The 22623-nt window shown below is 36.7% G+C and overlaps 1 protein-coding gene across 2 annotated transcripts in view; it reads right to left on the bottom strand.

Moving 5' to 3' along the window:
• The window catches only part of NELL2 (neural EGFL like 2), a 133013-nt gene that overhangs the window by 4547 nt on the left and 105843 nt on the right, over positions 1-22623 (bottom strand). Inside the window, exons 16-19 of one of the 2 annotated variants that reach the window (XM_063309386.1) lie at positions 8039-8179; positions 2125-2318; positions 1534-1710; positions 207-431 (exon numbers count right to left, since the gene is read on the bottom strand). In XM_063309386.1, coding sequence (XP_063165456.1) covers positions 207-431; positions 1534-1710; positions 2125-2318; positions 8039-8179 — 737 coding nt within the window. The remainder of the gene's footprint in view (positions 1-206; positions 432-1533; positions 1711-2124; positions 2319-8038; positions 8180-22623) is intronic. The other variant, XM_063309387.1, reaches the window with a different exon arrangement.

Raw genomic sequence — 22623 nt, 5'->3', positions numbered from 1 at the left:
AGATATATTTGCTATTTTAACCCCCAAGGTCACATAGTGCCTGGAATAAATAAAAATAATTTATCCTGATTATTTAACAGAAATAACTGATTTTAACAAAACTGGAATGCTATCTACTTCAGATGTAGGACCATATTTCCTAGAGCAAAGGTGATAATATTTCTACCTTATAAAACCAGCTAGAGAAAGATCTACTTTTCCCATACCTTGCATTGGCAGAGAGTGCATTCTGTGCCATGCTTAATCCAGGATGATCCAGTGAATCGGATTACGTTAGTTTCATCCAGACAAGTCTTGGTGATATCGTTCTTCATGGTGTCTGCTTGACAAGGGTCAGTGACACAATGTGGGCAACACTCATTCTCAGGGAGTATGCTGAATTCACAATCCGTCTCTGGACAAGACAAAGGCCAGCAGTCAACCTCCCCCTGCTGTTTTAAAAAATAGACAAAAAGTTATGGTCTATGTTGTGATGTTATGTATATATTTGTTGTTGTTTGCTAAACCATGAAATGTTGAAAACCATCTGATTGCTGTCATGAGCTTTGTGCTAAGAAGAGTCACATAAGATATCAATGGCACTTCCAGGAAAAATAGGGAGTACATATAACTCTTTCATAGCATGCAAAAAGGCACCTGTTTTGAGTTGATTTACACCCACAGAGCAGCTTACATATTTGAGTTAGATCAGGACTTCATAATATTTATATCCGGTTTACTCAGGCTTATATCAGGCTTAATGCAATAAAATGGCAATCTATGTTTAGCCCAACAAAGAATGACTACCTAAGAGGCAAATCTATTTGATATTTTCTCGTTGTGATTTTCTATCAGTAAAAGTCCTACTGAGCCCCATGGAATTTATTTTTGAATAAACATAAATTGTTTAGGATTCCAGTGTATCTTGTTTATTTGTGATGTTTATTTGTTTGCAATTGCTGAAACTGACCTATCAACATTAAACAATTAAAGGTCCATTTCATAAATCACTAGGTATGCTTAAATCACATCAAGTTCTGTAATTAAACACTGAATTATTAATGTTTCACTGTGGATTTCAATAGGCTTTAATTATGCCTAACTTGATCTGAATTGCACATTATCTTGGAGGAATTTTCTCTGTGCACAGTAACTGAACTTTATTAATTTAAATGAATATTTGCAGTATATTTTTAACTATTTCAGTTTTTTCTTTCAACCATGATTAATACTAAGGTATTATTTTTGATGCCAAGATTCATGATTTCTATCAGCTACTTAAATATTTTACTGCAAGTTATTTTTATTTTGAGATTAGATGTGTACTCGCCACTTACCTGAAATCTTAGTCAAAGATTATTTGAGAAATAGAAAAAAGGGCTATATAAAAACATAACTGAAACAAATGTAAGTTAATAAACAACAGTTAAGGTACAGTATATATAAATAATAGCAAATAATGTCACTTTAATTGCTCCAGAGTCCATTTGAGTTGGGCAGCTAATAAATTCAGAACAAACAAACAAACAAACAATAAATAGTAGGATGGCTTACCAAACATCGGCACTGTTGACAGTTTTGAACCCATGTATCCCCACTATTGTACACGATCTCCCCACTTTGATGTAAACACTGACTACTCAGCCTTGGATCACATTCAGGGCAGCAGAATAAATCAACAGTGGGATTTTCACAGTCACAGACCATTCGCCGACACATTACATAGCCACTCTACCATTGTAAGATATAGTAAAATGATGCTTAAGTTATATCATTATGACATGGAAAATAAAGAAAAAACATTTTGCAGTAGTTTGCAGTACTAAGGGTTAAAGTTAAAAGATTTTTAAAGTCATATGTAATTTGCAATAAGGGTGATGTAAAGACAATATTCTGTACAATTTAAAAAAAACATCTTTTTACAGCGATTATCCCAAGGAGGTCAGATAAGACATTCAGTTAGGTAGAGCATTATTACTCCTCAGTATGATGTCCTAGCCATACTATGAACTGTAATTCTTTTCATGTTCATCAGTGAATATTAATATCTCTCATATAGCACATACAACCCCAAACAACTATTTCTGTTTTCAGCTCCTTCTCATTTCTTATTTTCTCACATTCCCAGGGGATCTCCCAACTCACTTGGCAAGAGCAAACGGAGCATCTATCATTTTCCAACACCCAGATTTGTCCATGGTGTTTGATCTTGCCTTCATGGATACAGTCTCCTGTGCAGTTCTTCCCATGTGGACATCGACAGTCATAGCCACCATCCAAATTAAAACAAATTGTATCATTGGCACAGCTGTGCCTCCCAGTTGCACATTCATCAATATCTGTAGAAAGAGGCCGGAGGCATCAATCAATATCCGCAACTGGCTGATAAAACAAACCTCAGCAATCTTCAGTCAAAAAGCCTGAATCCCATGCTGATTTACAATAAGAATCTATTTTATTGTAGTTAATTATAAGAGAAGCTAAAATAAATGTAAATTGTATGTTTTATTTAATGCCAAGAAAGATTGTATGGCAGGAGGTTCTGTATTTGTTAATATTGTGCAGCGGAACACAAGTCAAGGTGATGGCCTTCTCTACAATGCTGTATCCAGAAAACATGCTATTTTACTTAAACGTTGCAAAAGGTATTTAACAGACAAATTCAAGTAGCTAGACAAAAAAAAGAAGAGAAAGCAAGAGGGTTTCTTCAAACATCTTTTGCAGAGTGTAAGAGGGGGTTTTCACATAGATAAATGCTTACTAGAAATGATGAAGTGCTATGTATAAGTAAAATTCAATGTTCATGTTTATTCATTAGAAAATATCAAAAAGTATGTCTATTTTACCATTTTGAATATATTATACACATTTCATAAATATTATCCTACTTCTTATATGTAATTAGCAACAACATACATTGAAAATAAGTCTATAGAAAATGATTAAAACTTTGTAGACTCACATTTTAGAAACTGAAATACCATACTGCTTATTTTAGAAAGCTGTAGTAATGTAAAGAAACAATTTTTTTAATTTATAAGGTTTAGAAGCTTGAAAGTAAATCACTTACAGGCCACAGGATTTCTTAAAATTGATCATTTTCCTCAATAAATAAATGAACAACTATAATGTTTTTTACTCATTTAATTGTGTTCTCTTTATGTTGCTTTAAGACTTGTGTGGAGAACAGATCATGTTTTAGGTCATATTTATGCAGAAATATTGAAAATTCAAAAGGGTTCACAAACTTTTAAGCACCACTGTACATTTTATTTCAAATATATCTTAAGAACTAAAATTTAGCTAGATTATCAATTATTGCTTTATGTAGCGTACGCAACTATTTTCACTCCCAAGACATTTCAAAAAGCATCCATAATACAAACACATTGCAAATTATGCCTCACAGATGCTTTAAATAAAATAAATGAAGAGAAATGAGTAGACACAGTAGAAGAGTGAAAAATACTGCAAATGCACACAGTTTCTCAAACCATTAGGAGCTGGTTCTGTTAAATACATCAATTTTCCTTTGATTTCTTTTTCTTCTGTTTCCACAAAAAACTCTTTTTTATCCTCTGTTATAGCTATAAATTGTTCCCCAGAAAGTACGTAGTCTTATTAATAAGAACAAGTTTATTATTACTAATTAGAAAGCTGTGTAAGATGACTGACTGTAATGGTATGTGGGAAAGACCTTGGGAAACCGGGCAAAGAGATGCTGCCTTGAGAATGGTCAGAGAAGAGAGGGCATAGCCCACAGCTGGATAGTGGGTGGGGCAGAAGGCTCAGAAGGGACCCTTCCTAGTTTCTCAGGCTGTAAAGGAGACAGCGGGAGAATTGTACTTTCAGACTATTCTGCTATTGTAGCTTTACAAAAAAGTAAAATTAGCTTATCTGGTCATGTTTCCTGTCTGGTCTACCTGATAAGGCTGACATTGACAAAGAATTGGCTCCGATGGGGGAGCGTCCCTCAAAGTGGCCATGCCAACCCTTTGTGAAGGTGTGCTACAGTAGTGTTTTGGATTCAGATGGATGCATCAGTTGTATCATAAAGCCCCTAGGAAGAGCCCTACTAATATATGTTTTAAATGCTTTTTTAAAAAATTAGTGTAATAAATCAGACTGTTAAATAATGTTTTTTTAAAGTAAGAGTATCCTTCTAGATTTTCACTCTATAAATTACAATGACCTGTTGAAAAAAATAGATTTAATTTTTCACAGCTTCAGACTTATCATTGGCATTTATTTAGTACTGCTCATTGGTTACTATTTGACTGTAATCTTGGCAAGTATTGGGATTCTTGCTTGTTCAAAATCAGTTTTAGTACCTTCACTTAAGACTGCAATATAGGTCAATGGCTCTGTGGAATATACGTGGTCGCAGGCATAAAGTGGAGATTTTACTGATGATAAACATTTATGTTAGAGTTAATTCCAGATTAAAATGCAGTCAGTAAATTCAATCAATTGGATCTTAGAATGACTCAGTTCTGATGACTTAGTTTTTGAAACTATTAATTTAGCTCAGAATGCTTTTTGGCAAAATTTTCAACTTTATTGTTATTTGGACTTTTTGCTCTTGATTCTATTGTTGTTTATGAAATTTATATTTGTTAGAGGTTTTAGGGGATTGAAGTGTGACACTTACTAAGGTTTGCTTGCAATCACTATGTTATTGGAGGTGCAATTCAAGAGTGGGAACATTTACTCACATGGATTTTTACCCTATTATTGTTAACAATTGTTGTTAGATCAGTTGCTGAATGTCAAGAATATATCCTTATATTTTTCTTGGCTAAATCCCTAGGATTTAGAAACTATTTTGCAAGAGGTATGGAATATTTTTAAGGAATAATGGAAAGCTAAATCAGCTTGCTCCTGATTGCAGCAGTCGATTGTTGATATATGTTTGTCAGCATTTGAATTATTATTATTATTATTAGACAAAAGTTAAAGAAGGAGACTTTTGTTCAATACAGTCAATTCTTTTATTTGTTTTGTTTATGAGGTGAATTTCCAGGCCTTTTTTTCTCTCCCTCTTTTTTAAAAAAAATAGTTCCTCCACATTATTTTCACAGTTAAATGCACACATTTATTTTGTTGGTTCATTTGATGTAATAAAGGAAAGAAATTACACATAACTTTTCCCCTTATTTGGAAAATTTGGACTTGTTATTGTTCCTTTGTACACATTTTAAGGACTCCATTAATTTCTCAGAAAATAAGACTCTTGCACCACTTGTTGATGGATAAAGAACTTAAAAAAAAAAGATGCTATACCAGTGACCCTTTACTTCATACAGGTCATATTAACATTTCATAGAGCTGTAAATGGTCCTCTCGGTTTGAGGGCTGCTTCTGGGTTTTTCTATTTTGTCAGCCTTAATTAAAGATACTAAGTACATTTAGAACATTATATTAGATTGCTATGTATACTTGAAAAAATTGCCCTATTAAAAATTATACATACAGAACTGATTTAGATATTATGTTGGCCTTATATCCAGCTGAAAATTAGTGAAGACAAATACATACACACTGACACTCACTCACACAAACACAAATACATATTCTGTCCAAATGGCTACTGCCCAATGTCAACTTACTAGGGGTTAAGTTCTAGCAAGTAAGAATTGTACTGCTCAGAGGACTGGGATATAGCATTAATAACCACACTGATTTAGTTATTTCAAATATATATTTTAGATTTGTGTAAGTACAAAATAATTTCACCATGTCCTAGAACTGTACTGTATGCACTTTTTCTTTATTATGCTTGCCACTATGTTCTCATTTTTTTTACTCTAAGTAATAATGGAAGGGGAGAATATTTTGTATCCCAGTTTTAATATTGCCAATTACTTAATTGTAAATTTTATTTGAAAAATATGGCTGCTTTCATAGGTCTTCCTGCATCCCTAGACTCTATCCTGTGATGTCAGCAATCTAAGAGTTGAGTATCAACAGGCATCAGAGCCCTGTCCACCTTCTCAGGAAGCCTCATCTCCTTATGAGCTGGTCTTCTCCAGTAGTACAGCGTTTTCCTTCCATGGAAAGAGGAATTGCAGAAAAGAAACCTCCTTTACTCCTTTAAGATTAATTATACTCAGTTTTAGACAATTATGTGAAAGGATTGAAAGGAAATGTGAAATTTAGTGCTATCAGAATGAAAGAGGTCTTCTTTCCTCTCACATTTCAATAGATCATAACAGAATGTGCTATATTGCCTTCCTTAAAAACAAAACACAAAGCTTCTTCATAAATATAACTTAAAGTTTCATTTAAGAACAATACCTTAGAAGAACTGCATGCCCACTAAATTTATTAATTGCCATTTATATAGTATCCAATCTTAGTATAGCTAAGTTTGCCCTATTGCTGCACAAATAGTTTTCTTAACTGCAGCATTTCTACAAATTGTAAGAGCAGCATAATATTATCACACTGGTGGCAGAAGCTTCACAGGGTAATAAGAGGTTTCTTTAAAATGTATATTAAATATGTAAAGCATGCATGCATGCATGCATAAATAAATAAACAAGAGTGGTTTTACTCAAATAACAATAAAATTACTTCTCCTTTCCTGAAATTCTAGTAATCAATATGTTTAATAGTATCTGCCTGCAACATTATGATTACACAGAGACTGTCCTTTCACATATCCCTATTCTACAGTTCCTGAACCAAACACATACAGCCGATCTACGGTTGAACCAGTAGCCATGTAGGAAGTGGAACTCTATGATTCTTCCACTGCTCTAATGCAGATATCTCCCAACATATGCATGGAGGGATTCTGTAGCATCTAAACAGAGTCTAAAAGCCAGTGCACATAATGCCATTTTGCCTAGTTAATCCCCTAATTGTATATGAGGTACTGGATTTATATAGATCCTATTCAAATATTACAAAGCCATAAATATATCTGGGAATGTCAGAGACAGAGCAGACCAGAGGAAGCTTCAATCTTTTTTTTTCTCAGCACCACTTTTAGAATGATATCCCAACATTGTACTATTTTAAGCAGGCATTGTAAGGAAGTATCGTGACCCACTGCAATGCTACTTGTAACTCTGTAAAGCTATGGAGCAATTATATTGTTTAAAATAGAAAAGAGCAAAACTTAACATTAAAACACTTGGCTGCTTTTCAAAATGAGGCTACCTGCAGTTTTTAGAATCTCTTCTTTCCCATCAATTTTCCCAGTCCCAGACAACTCCCAAAAGTCTACCCAATTTCATGGACTAGGAATGAGCATGTGGAAATCAAATGACATTTTCAGTTACATATCTGATGAAAGTGTACTGCTATTCCATTTTGCTCAACATCCAAAATATCAAAATATCAAAAGGAACATTTGTAATGTCCACAAAGTAGCTTGATCAAGCCTGTACTTTGCCTTGGCTTGTATAATGAATAAACACATTACGGAATTAAAGTTTCCAAATATTCCTCTATCCATATCTATTTGTATCTTCAAGAGCATTAGGAGATGCTCCTAAACAATGTAGGTAGGAATATTTCTACCAAGGAAAAGAAAAACAGAAAACTTTCCTTATATGCATTTCCTAAAGATAACTTATTTTATTAAGTTTGAGTTGAGGTCATTTCTTATTTCCATGATATCCCACATTTTCAAAAAAGCCCCTTAGTCCTCCCAAAAAAATGTTTTAGGGGATGCAGATGGTGCAGAAAGAGCAAAGAAGTAGAAAGCTCTCTTTTGTGACATGGAAGGTAGTGAAGAATGATCCATATGGAAAAGTATTTTATGTGCACTGATATGGTATTGACTTTTACTGGAGTAAACTGCAATGGGAATGGTAGAAACGGGTGGGGAGATCTGCTGAAATAACGCTCAGTTCCAGATATTCAGTGGCGAATAAGTTACAGTAGAGATCATTTTTATCTGTTTGTTCTCCCTTTATCTACTTAGATTACTCTGAACGTAAGATCTCTGGACCACAACACAATGAATTCTTAGTCTAAATCAAGACAATTAGTATCACTCAAACACAATTTCATAGGAACACATTAATTATGATGCCCCTTTACCAACCTTCACATGATTCTCCACTAGGTGAAAACATGCCATTATCATGGTAACCATCCCTGCACTCACAGTGGTACCATCCAGGTAGGTTAATACAGGTGGCACGGCTGTCACACTGAACGAAGCCATCTGAACATTCATCAATATCTGCTCAATAAATAGAAAACAACATAAACCATAGTATCAGTCCACAGAAATGAACTGTTATTTGTGGACACATGAAAGAAATTGATATACACAAAATATTTAAATTCCATAGTCTGAGATTCAGTATACTGAAAAGGAACTGAAGCGTTATAAGTGTTACTTTTTTCAGGATGAAAAATAAATGTGTGTTGTGAACAAAATAACACAATTAAATTGCACTCAGTATTGTTGAAACATTTTAATTCATTCAATGAAGATAAACGAGAAGCATACTCATTGTGTCACTGCCCATGGCAAGCAGAAAAAGTCATTCTAGCAATAGGGTTATTTCTAACCATTATCCCTGCTCCCATCTCTTACATCAGGCTGCCTCTAATAAACCAACAGTATCTATTTCTGTAGTATGGCAGGACATTAAATCATAACTCCCATTCTTGTAGAGGTAATGCTCCTAGGAATTATTGTTTTAAATCTGTTTTTTCAAATAGTAAGACTACTCCAAAACACATTTTGAATATGAATTGCATCATTTGCTGTCATAATTAACACATTTCCCAAGATGAAACAAACTCTGTTTCTAAATCTACATCTCTCAAGTCTTGCAATGGAAACAATAGTATTCCAAGAAGGAGGTAAAAGAAGGTAAATTAAATATACAGAGTTTTTAAAAGGAATGTATGGAAAAGTAACAAATAGCTTACAATGAATTAATTCAAACAACTTGAAGATGAGGTGAATCGGTATTTATAAAATAAATTTATCCCATTCTTTCATGATATCATAACATTCCATTATTTCTTGAGACAAACTAGGAATCCTTTATTTTATTTACTGAAGTTCTTATCTGCAATTACGCCAGACCAAATGCTTTTTGAATTTTTCTCCCATCCCTGCAACAATAAAATGGGTAATCAAGAACATGAATATTACAAATGTGGACATGATATTTAAATGGTCTGACTGTGTATACTCAAATTCTGATTACAATGGAAATGCTTTTTAAAAAAATAAAGCCAATAATCTTAATATTTTTGCAAGTTAACGGGATTATTTTTTAATTCCACCTTTCCTTCAAGAGCTTAAGGGTTAGACATACATGGTACCCCCTTGTCCATTTTCCCCACAAACTATACCTCTGTCATAAGTTGGACTGACAGACAGCGTAATGGCTCTAATTCACAGAGTGAATTGGCTGATGATTAACTTGAACCCAGATCTCCCCAATCCTAGTCTGATACCTCAATTTCTACCCCACTCTAGGTCTTACACTCATGCCTCCTGGTTATTCCCAGCAGTGAACCTAAATTTGTCCACAATTATTTTTAGCTCTTCACACCATCACTTTTAAATGCTTTTGATTCTCCATACATCTGAAGATAAAGGTACTGATACTTTGCTTTCAAAGTTAGAAAAGAAAATCTACAGAGAGTTCCTAGGGACCAAAGAAGTCGGCTGTGCAACAGAACTCAGATGCTCAGGATGCTCTTTGAAAACCTAACACCATTTCTCCTTTGCCCTGACCTTTATACACTCTTGGAATGAAGCTGTAGAAATAATGACTCCAAAGAGTTTTAAAATTAAAGAACAAGATAACTAAAAATTATGTTGCTTTATTTATTTATTTAACTAATTAATTTTGATCCTGCCTTTAGTATTTTTATAAATAACTCACGGTGGCAAACATACCTACTACTCCTTCCTCCCCCTATTTTCCCCACAACAACCCTGTGTGGTGAGTTGGGCTGGAGGCATTGATATGGACATGTGCTATGGGCCCATAGAAGGTCATAAAAGCCTGCAATTAAGAATCTTATTGTCTACCTTAGCTTCCGCTTGATGTAGCCATTCTATCATAAACTGTGAAAGTTTAAGCTACCATAGTCAGTTATATTAAGCAGATCTCTGGTAGTTCATATCAGTAGAACAGATTATTTCACAGGTATGTTCTTCCATATCTCTCTCACCTATCTATCATCTCTATCTCTATCTATCATCTATCTATCATCCATCCACCCACCCACCCATCCATCCATCCTGTCATGGTCCACCCCTTATTTTGCTAACAAAGGTACATAACCACTGGTGCTGAAGAAAAGAATACAAAGCTCTACATTAACAATGAGAAATGTGGTGCAGTTTCATTAATTTCCTTTGAAGGTGTGCTTCAACCAGACTTCTGGGGAAGAAATAGCAAATTGAATATGGCTCCATTGAGAGCAGAGCTGACAACTGTAGAGGAATGAAGAGGATGGGACTTTGAAAGTTGGACATTAGAGGGAACCAGAAGGAACTAAAGATTACAATTAAAGGAGAAGAACACTTAACATTTGACTTACTGATACAGAATGGAGCAAAATACTTTGACATTGGACGTACTGAGGGATATTTGTGAACAATGGACCCAGAAGTTAATTTTAAGGGTGTCTGCCATTATAGACAGACTATATTTAAAAGATGCTATGGAAGAGGAACACATTTTCCTAGACAAGAGTTATTATTAACTCTTTGTGGTGCTCCATACATCCAGCACTATAAGTTCCCATTTGAAGATCACCTAATTCTGTCTTCCACCTAATTTTTGGAGGGTGAGGGGATGGGAATTGCCTTCAAGTCAATGTTGATTTGGCGATGCCTGGACAAGTCCCTGCAGTTTTCTTGGCAAGATTTCAGAATTGGTCTGCCATTGCCTCCTTCCTAGGGCTGAGAGATAGTGACAGGCCCAAGGTCACCCAGCTACTTTCATGTCCAAGACAAAACTCACAATCTCAGAGTTTCTGGCCAAACCAACAGTCTCCACCTAATTAACTGTCTCTAACTCTGTTCCCAGTAGATTTTCCCAACATACATTAAAACGACTCATTGTTTAATTCTGGCTCTTGCTGTCAATAATTGCTCCACTTCTTTTGTTGGACCTCTGTCTTGACTTTTTCAACTAGGAAAGCATACAATAATTTTAATACATATGTCTCATATAGCAAGAGGAAAGGATAAACATCTGGCTTTTTAACATCCCCAATGTAATGGCTACTGGTGCACAAAACTCTGAAAGGTATCAAGCTCGATTGCTTTATAAGAAAAATATCCTGCAATTTTTTTCCAATTCTGTTTCCATCTAGAACTTCTGTAGGTAACCCTACTTGCACAAAATCACTGCACTTATTTGTCTAACATTTGATAGGCTTTTCTCCATTCAAAAGAACATGTTTTAATCTAATTGTGTAAATACTAAAAATTAAGCTCTAGCCATAGTTTTATTTCCTCATTTTTAATTGGAAAGTATAGCCATTTAAAGTTCAGATTTATACCTAAGGCAAAGTGAGCATCATTTCAAATAATCCAGACTTTCTGAATCAATCCACAGCAGCATGTGCACCAAACTGTGTCTTTTGTGCCAGCTGCTAGTTAAAAAAAACCCAAAACGTTCAAAATAGTGAATGATAGATGTTTTTCATATTGAGGGTTAGGATTCTTTTATTAAGAAACATTGGGTAGAAAGTATATGAGTTAGGTCAAAATGACATCCATTAATTGAGCAAATTCCACATTGTTTCTCTAAGAAAAACTTATTTGTGAAGTTGCAAGCTTCCCAATTAAGAGTCCAGCACTGCAGTGTGCGTTCTGATGAACTCTTCTACGGATTATTCAGGAGGAAAAGGAATTTAAAGGGCATGTCAGTGTTGGGAAGCTGAAAGTTGAAATAACTTTTCATTTTTATTTGCCAACTAACTGACAAACCAATATCACAAGAAATATTACTTGGACTGAAATGTGTAACATGTGCCAAGACTTTCATCCCATTTCCTTATGTATGAATGCAAAATTGTTGAAAGCAGCAGCGCATGAGCATTTGCTGCATAAGAATTTGCTGATGAAAGAGTTCTGCAGATCTTTAGAAATGAATGATTGCCTGCAACCATTCTGCAGGCAAATGCATCTCTTGCTGAACCACAATCCATAACTCTATGGACTAGAGGTCTGAAGCAGCTATTAGGATTCATCCCTATATAGGACAGAAAAAGGGATGAGCCTCATCCTTCCTGTGTTGTCTGCACTCCTCACTCCTGTCTGCAATAACAACACTCTGAAGGCAGAGCTGCTGACAAAGCTGACAAAAGTGCATAGAGAGAAAATATGGGAAGGATAAAATCGGTATCATGGTCCTGATAATTTTCCAGATTATCTGTTCAGTAAAATATAAATGCAGAAAAGTAGTTATCTCAAGTATCAGACAACCAGACGTGTCGAACCACTCAGAAATCAGGGTTTCTTAACATGTGGGTTGGAACAGCTAGGGTAGTCATAAGACAATGAATGGAGGGTCGTCAAGAAGCACCTTCCTCCTTTTTGAACAGGCTTAGCTCCCTGATGCAGAAGTATAATGAATCAAAGCAACAAAGTGGTTCCATAGCCCTGTATGAAGCCTGAAGGGTGTTTGTTAGCTTGCTTTGTTTCAAAGGAGAAGAAATATGCTAAGAAGACATGATGCTTCTACAGTATGCAAAGTCCAGCTATCTTACCTGATGCTCAGTCAGCAGAGGATATTGAAAAAGTGGGGGGGGGGAGAGATTTAGAAGCATTGGATTGGAAGGGAAAGAAATTAGACTGTGATTGTTTTCCCATTGCAGCTGTGCCAGGAGAGAGCACCAGCCTGCCATTGTTCTGCAAGAGGCATCAGTTTAATAGCAGTTTAAGAGAAGCTCATTTAAGGCAAGGAAAACCCCTTTTTACCCTTATGGCTTTGGTGAATGACAGTCACTGTCTTCAAAATGAAACCCAAATTTCAGGAACCATTCAAGCTTCCTGTTCTAAAAATGGTATAAAATATTATTGAATGATTTTGAAATTGTTTTATTTTATAAGGTTGCACCATTGTTTTATTTGATATATAGACTACATTTAATTATTAAAAATAAATATGTTTATATTTTACGCAACCATAACCCCATTAGTTTTATTTAGCGGTTGTAGTGGTAGTCACACAGATGTGTTTTATCATTTTTAGATTGTCACAGTTTCACAAGTCTGAGAATCCCTGTCTTAGATGATGATCTAAGTTTCATTCTATTTAAAATTTAAATCCAGAAGATGTTCTTGGGAGAAATTGCCTGGAAGTTGAGGAGTAATGTCATTAGTGCATTGATAACATCTAATTCTATTTTTCATGTTTCTCACATCCAGATATTCAATGGATTGAATGGAACAACTTGATTAAAAAAAAAAAAGTGCTGATGCCCATTGCAGAATTTACATTTACTATGAATGGGATTATGCAAATAAACCTTGTCACAATGCAAACAAGTATTTGTTTTATGGTGTCTTATCTATGGTATAATACTGATACCATTAAAAAAAACATAAAACCAGTGCTTTCATTGTAGGCTGACCATACGTACCGTTTTGAACAGAACAGTCCCATTTTTTTAACAGTTCCTGACCATCCCATTGTTTTAATATAAATGTCAATTTTGTCCCATTTTTAAAAAAACGTTTAAAAGCCTTTTTTGTTAGAAAGCAGTCTGAGCTTTGCAGCAACAGCGGGAAAAGTGCTGAGCTCTGCAGCAATGGCAAAACAGTTGCAACAAAGCTCAGCTTGACAGTTGGGAAGAGCGCCAAAAAGAAAGGAAGCCCATTGGCTGCTATCTCCAAACAGCGCGAAGAAAAAAGAATAAACGGACGGAAAAAGAGGAACAGGTTGTCGGAGACAACCGTTCTTCAGGATCAACTTCCAGACCTCACCTCTTGACTCCAGTCAAATCCAGAACCGGGAAGACCTTCCCAGCCTTGCACAGCTGGACCACCAGACAAGCCTCCCTTCCTGCACCTTTGCTGCCCACCACTGCTTCCAGTCCTGCCCTGCTGAACCAGCCTGCCGCCCCAGCCTGCCTTCCTGTGCCTCCTTTACCTACCGCCGCTCCCGACCCTGCCTTGCTGACCAATCGTCCACCAAGTCCTACCTTCCTGTGCCTTTTCCAATCACTGCCGCTGCCTCCAAGGGCTACCAGATTGGAGCTCTGTGCCTGAACCTGCTGGCTTCCACGCTGGTCCTAGTGCCTGCCTTGTACCTAGCGTGGACTGGACTCAAGCCTTGCCTTGTACCTAGTGTGAACTGGACTCATCTTTTTATAGCTTGAAGTCTACCCTTGCAATGCCAAAGAGGTGAAGCTGCAGTTTTAACGACGATCTCCAGAAGGAATTCAAATTTATTGAACTGGACAAACTGTGCAGTAACAGAAAAAAAGTGGTATACCAACATTGTAATATCCATTTTTCCATTGCTCATGGAGGTAGAAGTGACATGAACCAACATCTACGTAGCCAGAAACATAAAGATGCTGAAAAGACTCTGGCTTCAGTTAAAAACATCAGTTTGTTTATGAGATGTGATGGTGATAGCGATAAAATACAGTCCCCCTCTACGTCCACCTACATTTTTGTATGAGTTCTGTCACTGAAGAATAATTGTTAGCTCAATATGTTCATGTAATAAAACTTTTTCATTTTAATGAAAACAAAAATCTTTTTATATATACAGTAATCTTTTTAAGGACTAGCAAATGAATCGTAAACACTCTTTAAAACTTTTTTATTGTCTTGCTTTTTCATGAATATGGAATATTACATAAGTTTAACCCTGTCCCTTTTTGCTGTCCCAATGTCTCGTTTTTGTCTCAAGGAAATATGGTCAGCCTTTTTTATTGGCTTACAAACTATTAGCAGCACACTCTAAATTATACCCTGATCAGATAATATTATACTATGCTATTTCTACTGTGATATATTAGCTTTACTCTGAATTTATTTTCTTCCAATTCTGCAATTATTCTAAGGGGCCTCAAACAGGAGTGGTTTGATATGTGATTAGTAATTTGCTGAAGTGTTTACCTAAAGCAGCTATGAATTCTGAAAAGGAGCTATATCCCTAATGAAATCTCCACTGATTAAACATAAGAAAGCAGGCTCTTGTATACCAATTGCTCCTTTAAAAATTAGCCTTTTTCACTGAAAAATCTACATGAGGAACATTGTAACACAATTAAGTATTGTGCAAAGTAATCTTTTTCACAGGAAGGTAAAGACTTTTAAAAGCAAGTTGGAAAAACTGACATTCTGTGACGCCAGTAGTCAATTTGTTGTAAGAACCATGACCAATTAATTATAAAGGTAACAAGCATATCACCTGTCAGTTCTCAATAGCTTCTGCTATTTGGCTTTGAGAATTTCTATGAATAATTATGAATTATATTCTACATGTTAATGTAAGCTAGGTACATAGATTCAGACCTCTGCAATAATGCATAATTTTAAAATCATTAAGAAAATAAATATAGAGAGGGATGTTTGAGGAATTAGGACTTGGTGAACTCTGATATAAAATAAACAGATTTGAACCTCTTCAAATGAAAATTTAATAATCCTTCTGAATCTGCACATGTCTGAACTTTGTGATATAGTTTTATATTAAAAAAAAGTACCAGTGACATTAAAATTAAATTTTAGGATAAGTTATGTCTGTTGTTGTTTATTTGTTTAGTCGCTTCTGACTCTTCGTGACTTCATGGACCAGCCTACGCCAGAGCCTCCTGTCGGTCATCAACACCCCCAGCTCCCCCAGGGACGAATCCATCACCTCTAGAATATCATCCATCCATCTTGCCCTTGGTCGGCCCCTCTTCCTTTTGCCCTCCACTCTCCCTAGCATCAGCATCTTCTCCAGGGTGTCCTGTCTTCTCATTATGTGGCCAAAGTATTTCAGTTTTGCCTTTAATATCATTCCCTCAAGTGAGCAGTCTGGCTTTATTTCCTGGAGGATGGACTGGTTTGATCTTCTTGCAGTCCAAGGCACTCTCAGAATTTTCCTCCAACACCACAGTTCAAAAGCATCGATCTTCCTTCTCTCAGCCTTCCTTATGGTCCAGCTCTCGCAGCCATATGTTACTACAGGGAACACCATTGCTTTAACTATGCGGGCCTTTGTTGTCAGTGTGATGTCTCTGCTCTTAACTATTTTATCGAGATTTGTCATTGTTCTTCTCCCAAGGATTAAGCGTCTTCTGATTTCCTGACCGCAGTTAGCATCTGCAGTAATCTTCGCAGCTAGAAATACAAAGTCTTTCACTGATTCTACATTTTCTCCCTCTATTTGCCAGTTATCAATCAAGCTGGTTGCCATAATCTTGGTTTTTTTGAGGTTTAGCTGCAAGCCAGCTTTTGCACTTTCTTCTTTCACCTTCATCATAAGGCTCCTCAGTTCCTCTTCGCTTTCAGCCATCAAAGTGATATCATCTGCATATATGAGATTGTTAATGTTTCTTCCAGCGATTTTAACCCCAGCCTTGGATTCCTCAAGCCCGGCTTGTCGCATGATGTGTTCTGCGTACAAGTTGAATAGGTAGGGTGAGAGTATACAGCCCTGCCGTACTCCTTTCCCAATCTTAAACCAGTCCATTGTTCCGTGGTCTGTTCTTACTGTTGCTACTTGGTCGTTATACAGATTCTTCAGGAGGCATACAAGATGACTTGGTATCCCCATACCACTAAGAACTTGCCACAATTTGTTATGGTCCACACAGTCAAAGGCTTTAGAATAGGCAATAAAACAGAAATAGATGTTTTTCTGAAACTCCCTGGCTTTTTCCATTATCCATCGGATATTGGCAATTTGGTCCCTAGTTCCTCTGCCTTTTCTAAACCCAGCTTGTACATCTGGCAATTCTCGCTTCCTGAATTGCTGAAGTCTACCTTGCAGAATCTTGAGCATTACCTTACTGGCATGTGAAATGAGTGCCACTGTTTGATAGTTTGAACATTCTTTAGTGTTTCCCTTTTTTGGTATGGGAATATAAGTTGATTTTTTCCGATCTGATGGCCATTCTTGTGTTTTCCAAATTTGCTGGCATATAGCATGCATTACCTTGACAGCATCATCTTGCAAGATTTTGAACAGTTCAGCTGGGATGCCGTCATCTCCTACTGCCTTGTTATTAGCAATGCTTCTTAAGGCCCATTCAACCTCACTCTTCAGGATGTCTGGCTCTAGCTCACTGACCACACAGTCAGAGCTATCCCTGATATTGTTGTCCTTCCTATACAGGTCTTCTGTATATTCTTGCCACCTTTTCTTGATCTCTTCTTCTTCTGATAGGTCCTTGCCATCTTTGTTTTTGATCATACCAATTTTTGCCTGGAATTTACCTCCGATGTTTCTAATTTTCTGGAAGAGGTCTCTTGTCCTTCCTATTCTATTGTCTTCTTCCACTTCCATGCATTGCTTGTTTAAAAATAATTCTCTTATCTCTTCTGGCTAACCTCTGGAATTTTGCATTTAATTGGGCATATCTCCCCTATCACTGTTGCCTTTTGCTTTCCTTCTTTCTTGGGCTACTTCTAGAGTCTCAGCAGACAGCCATTTTGCCTTCTTGGTGTTCTCTTTCTTTGGGATGAATTTTGTTGCCGCCTCCTGAACTATGTTGCGAACTTCTGTCCAGAGCTCTTCCGGGACCCTATCTACTAAGTCCAGTCCCTTAAATCTATTCTTCACCTCCACTGCATATTCCTTAGGAATATTAGTGAGCTCATATCTAGCTGATCTGTGGGTCTTCCCTGATCTCTTTAGTCTGGTCCTAAATTGTGCAATAAGAAGTTCGTGATCAGAACTACAGTCAGCTCCAGGTCTTGTTTTTACCGACTGTATAGATGTCTGCCACCTCTGGCTGCAAAGGATGTAGTCAATCTGATTTCGGTGTTGTCCATCTGGGGAAGTCCATGTATAAAGCCGTCTCTTAGGCTGTTGGAAGAGAGTGTTTGTTATGCAGAGTGAGTTGTCTTGGCAAAATTCTATCAGCCTATGTCCTGCTTCGTTTTGTTCTCCCAGGCCATGCTTACCTGTAATTCCAGGTGTCATTTGACTGCCCACCTTAGCATTCCAATATCCCGTGATGAAAATAACAACTCTTTTAGGTGTGTTGTCCAGTAGGTGCTGCAGATCCTCATAGAACTTCTCTACCTCAGCTTCTTCAGCATCTGTGGTTGGGGCGTATATTTGGATCACTGTGATGTTAGATGGCTTGCCCTGAATTCGAATTGAGATCATTCTGTCATTTTTTGGATGGTATCCAAGCACTGCTTTAGCCACTTTACTATTAATTATGAAGGCTACTCCATTTCTTCTGTGGTCGCCTTCTCCACAGTAGTAGATCTGGTGGTCATTTGATGTGAAGTGGCCCCTTCCAGTCCATTTCAGTTCACTGACGCCCAAAATGTCTATCTTTAGTCTTGACATCTCACCAATAACCACATCCAATTTGCCCTGGCTGATAGATCTTACATTCCAGGTTCCAATGGTGTGTTGATCCTTAGAACATCGGATTCGCCGTTCACCACCAGCACCGTTGGCTGCTAGCCGTCCTTTTGGCTTTGAGCTAGCTGCGTCATCACATCTGGGGCTAGTTGAACTCATCCTCTGTTCCTCCCCAGTAGCATTTTGACTATATTCCGACCTGGGGGTCTCATCTTCCGATGGTATACCGACATATCTCTGGTTGTACTGATCCATTTAGTTTTCATGGCAAGAATACTGGGGTAGGTTGCCATTACCTTCCCCAGGGATCGCATTTAGTCTGACCTCTCTGTCATGACCTTCCCGTCTTGGGTGGCCCTTCACAGTTTAGCTCATGGCATCATTGAGATGCTCAAGCTCCAGCACCACGACAAGGTAACGATCCTTTGCTGCAGAAGTTATGTCTAGCAATGTGTAAATGTATAGAAATATGTTTAGAAATACACATTGTGCACTATGTTTAAAAACATATTTAAATACTTATTTAATTGCATGATTCTATGTGAATTTTTTTTAAGTATGCATTAATGCACAAGTAACATGGAGACGACTTATAAATGGTCATGATCAAAACTGATATGGGCTTGGAAAAATGACTGATTCATCCCTCCCTCCCCATATGTGTGAATCAGCCTCATTCAACTAGAAAGAAAATCTATAACATACTTCAGATATACATAATACATGAATGTATCTTCTTCAATATGGATGTATTTCTATCCCAACGTATACATAGAAATTCATCTGAAAATATTTCCTATCTATATTTACCAAGATTTGACTTTAAAACTGAAAATCCTACTAGTATTTTACATTACAACAAACAAAACAGAATTTATGGCTTTCTGTATATAATATGATGTTGACATTTGGATATACCACATTTCAAGAAGATCTTTTTATTTGAGATTATATTATGAATTTTAGATTCAATTTGAAAGACATAACCATCTAGACACATTTTGATAAGTGGAAGCTATTTTTCTGTTCAAACAAGATATCACTCTTTTGTGTAGCTATAGTATTAGTCCTTGCATAATCATCTTACAAGAGAACAAAAACAGATATATGAGGGTTTTTATTTTACAGCAAGCGATGTGACTTTCTAATGTAGCAGGTCTAAAGATTTTCTATTTCCAAATGCTCAAGTTGTGTTGCAAGGCAATTCAAATTAGAAATTGCTTATATTTCATTCACTTTTCTTTATTTTCCACATTGTCAAAGAAAAATAGAACAGTAAGTAAATCACAGGGGTTTACATACTAAAGCAAATAACAAAACATGAGAGTATATTTAAGATATAACTAAGATAATTGTCCTAACAGCCAGGAAACACGCTGAGACAATGAACTGGTCTCTAATGTTTATTGCTAGTACATAACAGGAATCCTAACAAACTGAAGAAGTGTGGGAAAAACCCAGACATATAAACCCCAAAGGTTAAGGCAGTCCCGATCTGTGTCTCTTTGAATGGCTGACCAATTCCTCAGTGCTACGCATGCGCTTGACAGTCTGGATGGGAGCCCCCTGCTCGCCATCCTTACTCATGACATAATATATAGATTTTATAAAATTATTATCAACCCAGGCATGAGTTTAATCAAGAAGAGCAGACCAGGAGAGTCAGCTTTTTTTTGTGGGGGGGACCCTCATGCATCTAAAATAAATCTATTTTTAAAAAGGTGCATTAGATTAATGCTAGTTTAGACTCCTGGAAAGCTCTGTATCTTTAGAAGTAAGACATGAACATAATTGTTTTAACACCGAAATTAACAAAAAGTCTCTTATTTCTTTTTAAATGTCAAAGCCTTGGCATCTAGAATTAAACTCAAGGATTAGACTTATTACCTCCATATTTCCTAATTCCAATAAGCATACAACCAATGTAAGGTAGTGGTTACTCGGGTTATTAGATCTTTGTTCAGATTTTCACTCCCACATACAGTCAATCGGGTGAACTTGAATCAGGTTCTGTTCACCTAACAAGAATATAATATGGTGTTTGTGTGTGTGTGTGAAATATATATATTTCAAATGTCCTTACCATCTACCATTAAATTTTGACATTCAGAGATTTTTTTTTCTTACTTTGCAAATTATAAAACTGAACTTTAGGAAAGACTTTTGTTCAAGCCTAAGATAGTAATGGTGGATCTCAACAACTATTAATTGAATTGCCTGCCCCAGTTCAGAAGCTCAATCATAAATGATGGACTTGAGAGCTGATCTGCTGACTTGGAGGTCTGCTGCCAGCAATGGTGGCAATGAAGGTCTTTTTTGTAGCTGGCTGTAGGCAGGAAGAGATGGTTAGATAGCATCACCGATGCAATGAACATGACTTTGAGTAAACTCTGGGAGACAGTGGAGGACAGGAAGTCCTGACATGCTATGGTCTATGGGGTCATGAAGGGTCGGACCCGACTTAATGACTGAACAAACACCAAAACACTAGGCAGGAAACAGCATTTTCTCTCTCTGAAGGTTCTTAAGGTAAAGGTAAAGGTTTCCCTTGACGTAAAGTCCAGTCGAATCCGACTCTAGGGGGCGGTGCTCATCTCCGTTTCTAAGCCTTGGAGCCGGCGTTGTCATAGACACTTCCGGGTCATGTGGCCAGCATGACTCACGGAACGCCGTTACCTTCCCGCCGAAGCGGTACCTATTGATCTACTCACATTTGCATGTTTTCGAACTGCTAGGTGAGCAGGAGCTGGGACTAGCAACGGGAGCTCACCCCGCCGCGCAGTTTCGAACTGCCGACCTTCCGATCGACAGCTCAGCGGTTTAACCCGCAGCGCCACCGCGTCCCATCTCTGAAGGTTCTTAGAGTTACACTATATCACATGATATCATTAATTATAAATTTGGGGGTTGGAGATGGGGGACTGTGGTTGGTGGTGGGCCAATAAGGTTTTTTTTCCCTGCTACTTCTACCAAAAACAGCAGGAAAACTACAATTTTTCACTTTAACAACAACAACAAAGGTAAGGGACCTGTTGCTGCTGTGAGGTCATGCTCCCAGCCTTCAGAAAAGTTATACTAAAATTCTTCCAAATCAACCACAGTTCAGTATCCTGAAATCCCTCCTCACATAAATGTTCCAATTTGAATAATTTGAATGAAATACTGTCTATACTTAAAAACTCTTGAAACTTTGTAAATTTGGACCAGTCACTCTCTCTCAGCTTAACCCACCACACAGAGTTGCTGTTATGGGGAAAGTAGGAGGAGGAAGGAGTATTGAGTATGTTTCCTGCCTGAGTTATTTATAAAAATAATAAAGGCCGGATTAAAAAAAAATCTAATATATATATGTATCTACTGTATGTATGTATGTACATATACTCCTTTTTTAAAAAAGGAAAACAAAAATTTTAAAGTCCTTACAATAATTCCAACTTTTTAATTTAAGCATTACTTATTCTGTTGCAATGACCATATAAAGAAAGAACAATAATACATTCAGTAGATGAGTCTTCACAAATCATGCTTCAGCCCAGAGCAATTTCTATTTTTTCCTATATTACTGATGGCTTGAGCCCAGCAAAAAATTCACATGAATTATCTTAAAACATTAATATTTCTCAAAAGAAGGAAATCAGTTACAGCAAATCCATTTCAAACTGTTCAGTGAATTGAATTAACACAGTTCTTCATCGCAATATTTTCGGCTGTCACGTTGCATAAAAGAACAAACTTACTCTTATGAAACTCTGGTTTGGGGTTGGGGGTGTTGAGTGTATTTTTTTACAAGAGCATGACTGTGGTTTAAAAAAAACTATCTATGAAAAACTAATTTAGCTCCATTAATGAAAAGGAAGCAAAATGTGATAGAGAATGATAGTTCATTAATTCCTCAAATATGTAATTTTCCACACTCCTTATCTTCCACTGATTTTTACACCCTAAAGTTCCTTCTAAATGCTATGAAAAGGAAATTCAGTCACGTTGTTAGTTCATTAGTGACTGTGGCAGTGTTCCAAAGTTAGATAGAAACATTATGAAAAATGTTTTTCTCACTAAGCGCTACACCATGTGGCCCCGTTAACATTTCTTTGTTGTCAGAAACTGATCAACCACAAATCTACTGAAAAGCAAGACTATGAGAGTT

Source organism: Candoia aspera, chromosome 7 (genome assembly GCF_035149785.1).
Source record: "Candoia aspera isolate rCanAsp1 chromosome 7, rCanAsp1.hap2, whole genome shotgun sequence".
Taxonomy (NCBI): Eukaryota; Metazoa; Chordata; class Lepidosauria; order Squamata; family Boidae; genus Candoia; species Candoia aspera.
Note: the sequence above shows the minus strand (reverse complement) of the source record. Positions and strands in the feature narration are given on the sequence as shown.